Below are 9,211 nucleotides of genomic sequence, written 5' to 3' on the forward strand. Positions count from 1 at the left end.
AATGGGCAGCTTTCAAAAATGGCTACCGCATCTGCCCTTCACTACGTTAGTGAGAAATATCAACTACAAAGGATCACTCTTGAACTTGGCAAGAAGAGAAGTACCAACAAACTACCCATAAATACGTGCAGAACCTTAGACAAGTTCGGTCTTACTAATTTTTAGCCCTACTTTTTCTTGAACTAACCACTGTCCATCCATCTGCATCAGCCGTCCTAGGTGGCCTCCCCTCGTCTCCAGCTTTGTCGACTGCAGTCGGGCTCGACTGAGATTTTGGTGCATCCACCATCATGTACGGCAAATCATCCACGGTCATGTCCTCGCTATCACTGTCTTCTTCGTCTTCTTCACCTTCAACAACCTATGTAGACATGAAGTTGTGTCAAGGAGAATTTGTGACTTGTATAACAACTCTCGTAGGATTGATATCTACAGTGGTCTCCAATCCAAGATTAATGTCTCCGTCAAGACGAAGATGCACTTTACATAGAATATTTTTGGTGTTGTATGCAATACACAGTGTGTTCATGCAGATGATGTTTTCCTAGAATATAATAGACATGTCCCCTTGTAAGTGCATTCCTAGGAAATAACCTGCGCATGATAAGATAAATTTCATGTAGAACCCTGAGAGAAGCGTTGGCAACCCTTATTATTAATGAGGATACCAATTACACAGTCTTCAAAGGTCAAACCTTCAATGAGGACTTAAATGTTGAAGACACCAGAGCTACACATCATGCTAAAAAGACCAAAGTATACGGAATGGTTTTATAAGAAGACATTTCCCTGGTCAAGATCTCAAAACAAAGAAAATGGATTCCTAGCATCAACAACGGAGAAGGGGGAAAAACTGAAATGCAGGGGACCCCACCCAATTGAATCTTAGCATCACAATAATACATAAATGGCCCTACTCTAGCTCCTCCTCATTCTCTCCTTTGATATGTTCCAACTTCAAAATTAAAGACCAGCAAGCAGAAACCAAATCAAGTTCCATCAAGGATGTCTCAAGTCTCAACCAAGACGGGATTGTAGATGGCTCAACAGTTGCCTGTTATCACACCCAGCAGAAACTCAATGTCGATCACAGCTATAGCAGCAATTGAGTCTATTGTCGATCACAATGATTGCACGTTAATATGCTCCCAACTTCAAAATTAAAGACGAGCAACCAGAAACCAAATTAAGTTCCATCAAGGATGTCTCAAGTCTCAACAAAGACAGGATTGTAGATGGTTCAACGATTGCATGTTATCACACTCAGCAGAAACTCAATGTCGATCACAGCTATAGCAGCGATTGAGTCTATTGTTGATCACAATGATCGCATGAATATGCTCCCAACTTTAAAATTAAAGACGAGCAACCAGAAACCAAATCAAGTTCCATCAAGGATGTCTCATGTCTCAACAAAGACAGGATTGTAGATGGTTGAACAATTCCATGTTATCACACTCAGCAGAAACTCAATGTCGATTACACCTATAGCAGCGACCCTACGTCACAAGATTTTTTTTTTATACTGAAAAGTGAATGAAAAGTTCTGCTCATTGCAAAAGACAAAGTTGGTTACAACGGAGAGAGCAAGACATATCGCAAAAGATTCATCTATTTAGTTCATCCTCTTTACGGTCCAACCAAAGTAAAATTCCACACGAAAACTTCATCCACTGTTCTCTTAATTTTTCGTCTAAAAGGCTTTGTAAATACATATGTGCCTTGCTGAAAATAGGCCATGAGCTACAAGACTTGCTCCGCCGAGGCACTTTACACTTTAGAACAACAGTCTAATCACTTCCTCTTCGGAGGTACTATTGCCAATGAGTAACCAGTCTCCTTTCAAACTATTTCCAACAATTACAATACTCCCCGTCATTAAGCAATCACCCATCACTTCGAACAACAAAAACAAGGAGCCTATGGTATCCAGGCAAAGTTTCTCACAAGAATTACCTGCTTGATGTGCGCAGGTGCTACTTTCTTCAAAGAAGCCTCCCTTAGTTTCTCAATTGTTGTGAAGTTCCCTTCCAGACATTCCTCATACATGGACGTTAATTTCTCCGCCACCTGCACAGTAACGTAGACTTAAGCAATAACGATAACATGTTTTACCAGCTATGGCCGGCCGCGCAATCTAATTCGCACCAACGCCACAGTCAATTCGGGGAGAAGAAAGGCATTACCTCCTCTACACTGCCATCTTCGGCCACGACGTTCAGAGAAATCATGGCTTCGTACAGAAGATCTTCCAAATCGTCAATGTAAAGCGGTTCTAATTGGATAAAAAAGAAGAAGCAAATTAGACCAACGGCGCGGAAATTGAAGCTCATTCCCCAAAATTCAATTCACGAAGAACAATCCAACAGACACTCGAGCTCAGAGTTCACCGAACGAAACACACTACGAACTACTCAAAAACCCCCACGTACGTCAGCCGCATCGTAATCGGTGCACCTGTACCTGTCGGTTGCGTGCACCAGTCGAAGATCTCGTGACCGAGCTCATCGGCCCTCTGCCGCGAGTTGCGACCGCCCCACTCGTTGTCGACGGCCATCTGAAGAGCCGACCACCTGGCGAGCGTCAGCGATATGCCTTCCCTGAAGATCGGCACCGCCTGTTCCAGCAGCCTCGGAGGTTCCATCTCTCAACGAAAACTTACCGTGTCAGAGCTTCTTGGCGATCGTCTTGACCAACTCGCGCTCTGAATCGAGGCGGGGAGGAGGCACGGACTCGAGGGATCGGTCTGCTTGGCGGCGAGGTTGAAGAGGGAGTCGTGGATCAGCAATGTTATGCTAAAAAAAAAAAAAAATCTTATCGAAAGTCCATTTTACAACGAATGTGACAGATTTTTTTTATTTATCATATGCTTTATTTCATTGCTCGGTTTTTTTTTTATCGCATCGCTCGGCAACATTGTTTTCGTGAGACTTCTTAGGGTCGGAAAACCGTTTTCGATGTTTAGACCGCATAGCAGAGATAGTTGATTTTACGAAGCACGTTAATTTTTTATGGGTTAAAAACTGTTGGAATATGATTCATACTTTTCAATGACGTAAATCGAAAGAATTGATAGTTTGGGCTTAAGCCCATGAATAATTACTGCTACATGTTATCTCTTTCTCTTGTAATTAAGGGGTATAACAAAATATACAAAGTGTTAATTATAGTGAAATTATTTGCTAGACGTAACTTTAATTTAAGGATAAATCAGAATAAAATATTGTGTTTCGATATCTTTTTCTCGCTTTTGAATTTTATTTCGTTGTGATTATGCGTCGAATCCTTATAAAAATAACATACTTAAATTTTTTTTGGGGGGGGGGTGAGGGAGGAAACTTTAGCTTTGATTGGGCAGGAGAGGGATGGCTATTTTCTTATGCGAATTGATAGTGCACACGTAATTTAAAATCGATATTGCAATTCTCAAGACAAAATGAATTGATACGAGATTAGCATGCCAATTTTTTTTTTTTAAGTTTTATTGAAAAATTAATGGAAGTACTTTCCTTTTGAACAAAAAAAAAAAAAAAGAAGAAGAGTGCCTTGTTGGATGGATAGGAACCATGAGCACAGCCCTTTTGGACCGGGGACGCCAACCTTTCTCCAGAGTCCTTGTCCGGAATCGAGCTCTCGCGCACGCTTCGCACAACTAGACAAAAACCCCCGGTGGCTCGTCGACTTTGCCAATTTTGACATGGACCATTTGCATGTGGCCTCGAAAGGAAAAGTGTCGTCCAAAGTGGACCCATTTGCATATTCTCTATTTTCCCCTACGCAAAATTTGGAAAACCCTTTTCAAAATATTTAGATTTTTGTCTAAGAATAACAAGGAAGAGGAAAACCAAATATTGCAAAAAGGGTTGCTGTCAATTCATGGGAAAAATACCCCCGTTTTGGATTCGCTTGTCAGCCTAAATCCGTGTAAGCAACAATTTTTTTAGCATGAGCCAAACTGTCGCCGCATCGATTGAGAATTGTTTCTATCTTTTCCTGGCGATGGTTGAGCGAACATGGTCCTCGTGCGTGTTCAAGTAAACTTACGAAAGACCTCGCTTTCAATCACGGGTTTTGCGTTCATCTAATCGCAAGACAAACTGCCAAAGACCCATGTTCTTGTATCCTCCCCTCCTCCCCCCGCCCCCCCCCCCCCTCCCCGGCAGCAGAGAGACCGACGTGCAGGTGTATGACAAAAGTACGCAGAGAAAGTTTGAAACTTGCAATTACTACTTACCCAAAAATGTTGGGAAGTCATTCAACCACAAAGATTAGGAAATTGTAAGGAAAAGAATGGAATTTTGCACCGAAAAATGCACCCCTGTAATCCATTTTACCTTGCTTTCTTCTTTCTTTTCCTGCTCATGATCAAATGTTTCTTTCTACAGGTAACATTTTTTGAGCAATTTATTTTCCCCAACATGAAAGGGAAGGACATAGAATTTGCTAACCATGAATAAAGAATTTGCTAACCGTCTTGCCATCTCATGACCTAGGACCAATTAACCGTGTCGTAGGTGCCGAGCAGTAGCAATCGAGCAGGGAACAGGATCACGACGAGCAAATGCATGTGCTGAGACGCGATGAGCCTGCTGAACCGCTTCAGGGAGTCCTTGCCCGTCTGCAAGATGCCCGAGAAGTTGAGCTGCTCGTGGCCTGCACTGATCGACCCGATCGGCCTGCTCAGAGCTAGGCCGACATCATCTCTGCCGTGGGACACGACGAGGGGCCACCAGAACTTGCGGCGCTGCTCTCTCTTGGCTTTCCTCATGTGGCTCAGCTCTTGGCGGATCACAGATCGCACGGACTTCAAGTAGGAATTCATGTCGTGGTCCCTTTGGATGGTTCCCCCCGAACCATAAGCGGCGCGATCGCTTAAAATCTCAAGCGGGTGTGGCGAGTTCAAGAAAACCTTCTGTGCCGCTCGGAGTTGCTTCTCTGCAATGACGACATCCGATAGCTCACAGCTCAAAACATAGAGACCACTACCTGAAGGGAGGAGATGGTGGTGCGGCGAGAACTTTTCGTCTGGCTGTAAAATCAAAAGCTCCCCCATCGGCGCATACAACATTTTCTACATAAAAATGGAGCAGATTCTTAGAAACGAACAAGAACAAATGTTGTTAATGTACAGAAACTATTAGATAGTGACTCAAACCTATTAATCACAGGAGAAAAAGAATTGTAACAATTTTTAATTTGTCTAGCGATCGATTTCCCACATGTTAGAATACAAATAAGTAGAGGCATTAAAAACCAAGCCTATAATTTTTCACACTACCAAGATTTCATGGCTCTGGTCAAGCATTTACCTCATTACTCAGACATGGATGATGCCTGAACTTCCCATTAACAGCCTTGAGAATCTCTGCAACATGATCAGGATAATTGCAAGAGAAAGCTCGAGGTACGATGTCTCTGTGCATTGTGACTGCCTGAACATAACTTCGAGGTAATCCAAGCTTGCGAAGAAGATGGTCGCCTCCACACATGATGGACGGGGCACCGAATGTGATCACAGGAAGCAAGGAAGAAGCAGGCACTTCACCCCGGATCAGCAGCATTAAATTTATGACTAATGACAAACTTCCTCCGAGAGAATGCCCGGTGAAACGGAAAGTAGCCCTCTCCCCGTGGGATTTTATGTGACCACGAACTTCAGGCAACATCTGCTCATAGATTCCTTTCGCAGCCTCGTATATACCTCTGTGCACAAGCACATCAAGCCCCTGGAAAAAAAAAAAAAAAAAAGAACCATAATAAACAATATGCAATCATTCTAAGCAGATATAACAACATCGGGAAACGCAAACAAGAATGCAGAAGTTTTCTAAAGGTCACCTCAAACAGGATAGGCTCAAAGAGTAGATTTGCTTGCCACGACGCTAGCGACTCAGAACCCTGCATATGAAAGTTCTGAGTTCAGCCTTTTGAGCTACAAATCATCCATGATCTTGCAGTGAATTGATAATAGCCACAGGCAGACAAACCAAATTGTCCTAAAAAAGAATGAATATAGGGATGAGTGCATATAAAGAAAGCGCACCTGAATCACAAAGAACCTTGTAGTGCCTTGATCTTCGTCGCATATGAACCACTCGCAAGGTGATGAGTGAGTGGACTTCAGATCATCTGCAACCGCCTGCTTCACTTCCTCTTTTGCAGCAACCACAGCAGTCACAGAGTCGGTAGTTGCCATGAGAGAAGCCATATCCGGCTTCATCACATCAATGCCATCACTTCTTTCACCATCCCCCTCAGGGGATTCACTACCAGATGCTTCTGCTGATTTCGAGGAATTAAATGGAATAATGCTCTTTGCATGAGAGTGCAGACAAGAAGCTGCAGAAGCGGCAATATGGTAAGCAGCAGATGCGCTAAGTTTGTTCCGACCGCTCTTCTGCTCCTGACCTTGAACATCATCTTCCAATGGCACTGCTTCCTCTTGAACATCCTCTAGGGCCTGATCCTCCTCGACTTTTGCCACTGATTCCCTCTTCTCTATTGATGAGGTTATTAACCGCAAACCACGGTATTTAAGGAGGTTTCCCGGCTAAAGAAAACAATGAGCAAATATTAGCATTTTCCATAAGTTAAACTCGAAATTCCTTGATCAAACAGGGCAGAGCATTTGTTGAATCACTTCCATCTTTGGAAATATGTACAAACGGCAGAAGTACAACGTAATGTGTGCTGAGGTTTGGATTAAATAATCGGTGTTTCGTGCATGAAAAGTGCAGTTGAATTGATGCATTATTCCGATTTGCATGGAAGATGCCGATAAATGGTGTTTTAGAATTCTCAAAAACTACTTCCAGATCACGAGAACATATGCTTGCGAGCTATATAACTAGGAATGAATGAAAACCTTCTGGCGCAAGCTTTGTCAGGATGCGGATCCAACCATATTGTGCACAGATATAAAACACCAGCTATTGCCGATTGGCCGAAATACAAAGGATCTAGAACATCCTTAAAGTCCTAATCTCTTCTTCAAAAACCCCTACTCTCAGGCTCCCAATTCCCATCTACTGTAATGTGTATTAGCCTACCTGATCTTACAACGATATGCTTATTCTCTAGTAAATCCATGAAGATGATGGACTCTGGAATCTCAAACAATAAAACGCAGAGGGACATTGAAGGGGCAGGATTGCAATATCACCCATCTAACTAAATCAGTCATTGCTGGAAAAACTCAGATCAGGTTCCCCAGTACTTAGCAGATCAAGAAAACAATCACTATGAAAATCCTCTGAGAAAAATTAAATTGCTGTGCCATTATAATCCAGGAAAAAAGAAGGAAGAAAAAAGAAAGTGTACCTTGATTTCGGGTATGGCATAAGCCAAATTCCCCAAATAGGACATTTGAGCATAGAGCTTGGCTTGAGGCAGAGGCACCTTCCTCAGCAACCTAGAAAACGAATCTCTATCAAAATCTATTTCTTTTTCATCATCATCATCATCAGGGTCACCAATCCTACATGCATCGCAGTCCTCTTCGTCTTCATCATCATCACCACCATCTTGTTTCTGTTCAACCACCATGTCACGAGACCCCCTATCTTTTTCTTTTTCTTCTTCTTGTTCATCTTCACCAACATTATTCACATTTCCCTTGTCCTCAATCACCTTCCCCTGCTGCTGCTGCTGCTCCTCCTCCTCCTCCTTCCACAGAGACCTGACATGCAATATCTTCAAGACCCAGTTCCCACTTTGCCCCTCAGAATCGACCCTATTCGCCTCCTCGGCCACTCGCTCCCCGCTGTCCACCAGAACGGCGTCGTCGAGGGCGATCCCATTGTACTTTTTCTTGTCCCCACTTCCGCCTCCGAACCACAGGGACTTGAGAGGGTACCGGAAGGAGAACCTCGAAGAAGAAGAAGAGGACGACGACGACGACGAAGAAGAGGAAGCCGCCGATTTGTCGAGGGCGGACAGGCCCAAGGTGCTCACGTGGGCCGGGTTCGGCCGGGCGTCGAGCAACCCGGTGGCCGAGATCGAAGGAGAGATCGCGTGAATCCCTGTGTTCAGGCACAAAGCGTCCATCTTGGCTCTCGTTAATTCGTGGGTACAACGGTGCGCTCCGTTTAGGTGCCTCGTACAGGCGCAGGAATCGCAGGGTTTTAATGGGGGGAGGGGATTCTTGGCGAGGAGAAGGGGGCGGGCGATTCGTGAGAGAGGGGGGATGGTTTAGATTTCTGGCGAGAATGCGAACCCCGTGTGGCCTGAGGAGCTGACGTGCGAGCAACCTTCGAAAATCTTTTGGGTCTTCCCTCCTTCTTCCTTCTTCCTTCTTCTTATAATTTGTTCTTGCTGTTGCGCAACGTGGAAATCAATTCTCAGAGGGCGAGAGAGAGAGAGAGAAGAGGAAGAAAGTCTGGCATGCGTTTGTAGCGAAACGGGTGACCAAACCTCCACACCCTTTTTATTTTTGTAGCCCAGATCTTTTCTTCTCCCCCGCTTCCCCCTTTTTGCACGTTTCGCTCTCCTCGGCGTCGAAAAATTTCATATTTTGACATTTCTATTGATTTTATCTCCGTCTGTTTATCGAGCAACCTAAATCGAAGAAAAAAAATGATGTTGCTATGCTCGAGCGGTTGGAAATTGAGTGTATTTCTTATGGCGAGAAAATTTGTTAAACCGTCCTTCATAAAATCGCGCGGTCATTAAAAAATAAAACGTTAGTAGGGTTTTTTCTCAAGAGAATAAAGAAAGATCCTTGGTGAATAAAATTTGATTATCTTACTAATTCCATTTCGGTCGGGTAGTCGAGAACGTTGTTTTCCTTTTTCTTGACGCTTTTGTCGACTGGAACGTTGTTGGGAAATTTTTTTAAAAAAAAATTGATAAAATAATAATAATTATTATTATTGGTTGGAGAATCGCGGAAACGACGGCGTGTGCAACCCGCGTTAGTGTGTGTGGCAGCAACGGAAATAGGTTTGCTTTTGGAGTGCCCCGAAACGGCGTCGTCTTGGGGGCGTACCTCCGCTCGACGTGCAAGCGTGGGTGGGGGGGTGGTGGGGGCGGCGTATGTGTACGGCGGCTTCTAGTTTCGTGCGAAAGCGCGGGTGGGGCCCGCACCGCGAGATTCAAAAGTTTCGGGGGTTCGATTGGACCGGAGATCGCAGCACGTGGTTAGCCACGTCAGCTGGTTGCAGATGAACTACAAGGCCTCGATGACGTGTCCCACTTGGCCATGTCAGCCGTT

The 9,211-nt window shown here is 44.2% G+C and overlaps 2 protein-coding genes across 2 annotated transcripts; both read right to left on the reverse strand.

Annotated features, from left to right (window-relative positions):
• Window positions 1-44: 44 nt before the first annotated feature.
• LOC115750190 (pre-rRNA-processing protein TSR2 homolog) lies at window positions 45-2,715 on the reverse strand. The gene is made up of 4 exons (XM_030687377.2): window positions 2,464-2,715; window positions 2,187-2,275; window positions 1,957-2,070; window positions 45-361 (listed from the first exon to the last, which is right to left on the reverse strand). The coding sequence occupies exons 1-4, from the start codon at window positions 2,642-2,644 to the stop codon at window positions 155-157; spliced, it is 591 nt and encodes a 196-aa protein (XP_030543237.1). The 5' UTR covers window positions 2,645-2,715; the 3' UTR covers window positions 45-154.
• A 1,587-nt stretch (window positions 2,716-4,302) lies between these two features.
• Window positions 4,303-8,400, reverse strand: LOC115750188 (phospholipase A1 PLIP2, chloroplastic). Its single transcript, XM_030687373.2, has 5 exons — window positions 7,321-8,400; window positions 6,044-6,550; window positions 5,839-5,898; window positions 5,310-5,726; window positions 4,303-5,071 (listed from the first exon to the last, which is right to left on the reverse strand). The coding sequence occupies exons 1-5, from the start codon at window positions 8,044-8,046 to the stop codon at window positions 4,490-4,492; spliced, it is 2,292 nt and encodes a 763-aa protein (XP_030543233.1). The 5' UTR covers window positions 8,047-8,400; the 3' UTR covers window positions 4,303-4,489.
• Between the last annotated feature and the right edge of the window lie 811 nt (window positions 8,401-9,211).

This window comes from Rhodamnia argentea, chromosome 1, assembly GCF_020921035.1.
Source record: "Rhodamnia argentea isolate NSW1041297 chromosome 1, ASM2092103v1, whole genome shotgun sequence".
Lineage (NCBI taxonomy): Eukaryota > Viridiplantae > Streptophyta > Magnoliopsida > Myrtales > Myrtaceae > Rhodamnia > Rhodamnia argentea.

What these genes read in the sequence shown, in the direction of transcription:
- LOC115750190 (XM_030687377.2), bottom strand. Translation starts at nt 2,644, where the DNA reads ATGGAACCTCCGAGGCTGCTGGAACAGGCGGTGCCGATCTTCAGGGAA. An exon ending in AAGATGGCAGTGTAGAGGAG is followed by an intron (nt 2,071 to 2,186) that starts GTAATGCCTTTC and finishes GTTACTGTGCAG; the next exon opens with GTGGCGGAGAAATTAACGTC. An exon ending in CACCTGCGCACATCAAGCAG is followed by an intron (nt 362 to 1,956) that starts GTAATTCTTGTG and finishes ATGTCTACATAG; the next exon opens with GTTGTTGAAGGTGAAGAAGA.
- LOC115750188 (XM_030687373.2), bottom strand. Translation starts at nt 8,046, where the DNA reads ATGGACGCTTTGTGCCTGAACACAGGGATTCACGCGATCTCTCCTTCG. An exon ending in TTGAGCCTATCCTGTTTGAG is followed by an intron (nt 5,727 to 5,838) that starts GTGACCTTTAGA and finishes TTTTTTTTCCAG; the next exon opens with GGGCTTGATGTGCTTGTGCA. An exon ending in ATCCATGTCTGAGTAATGAG is followed by an intron (nt 5,072 to 5,309) that starts GTAAATGCTTGA and finishes ATTTTTATGTAG; the next exon opens with AAAATGTTGTATGCGCCGAT.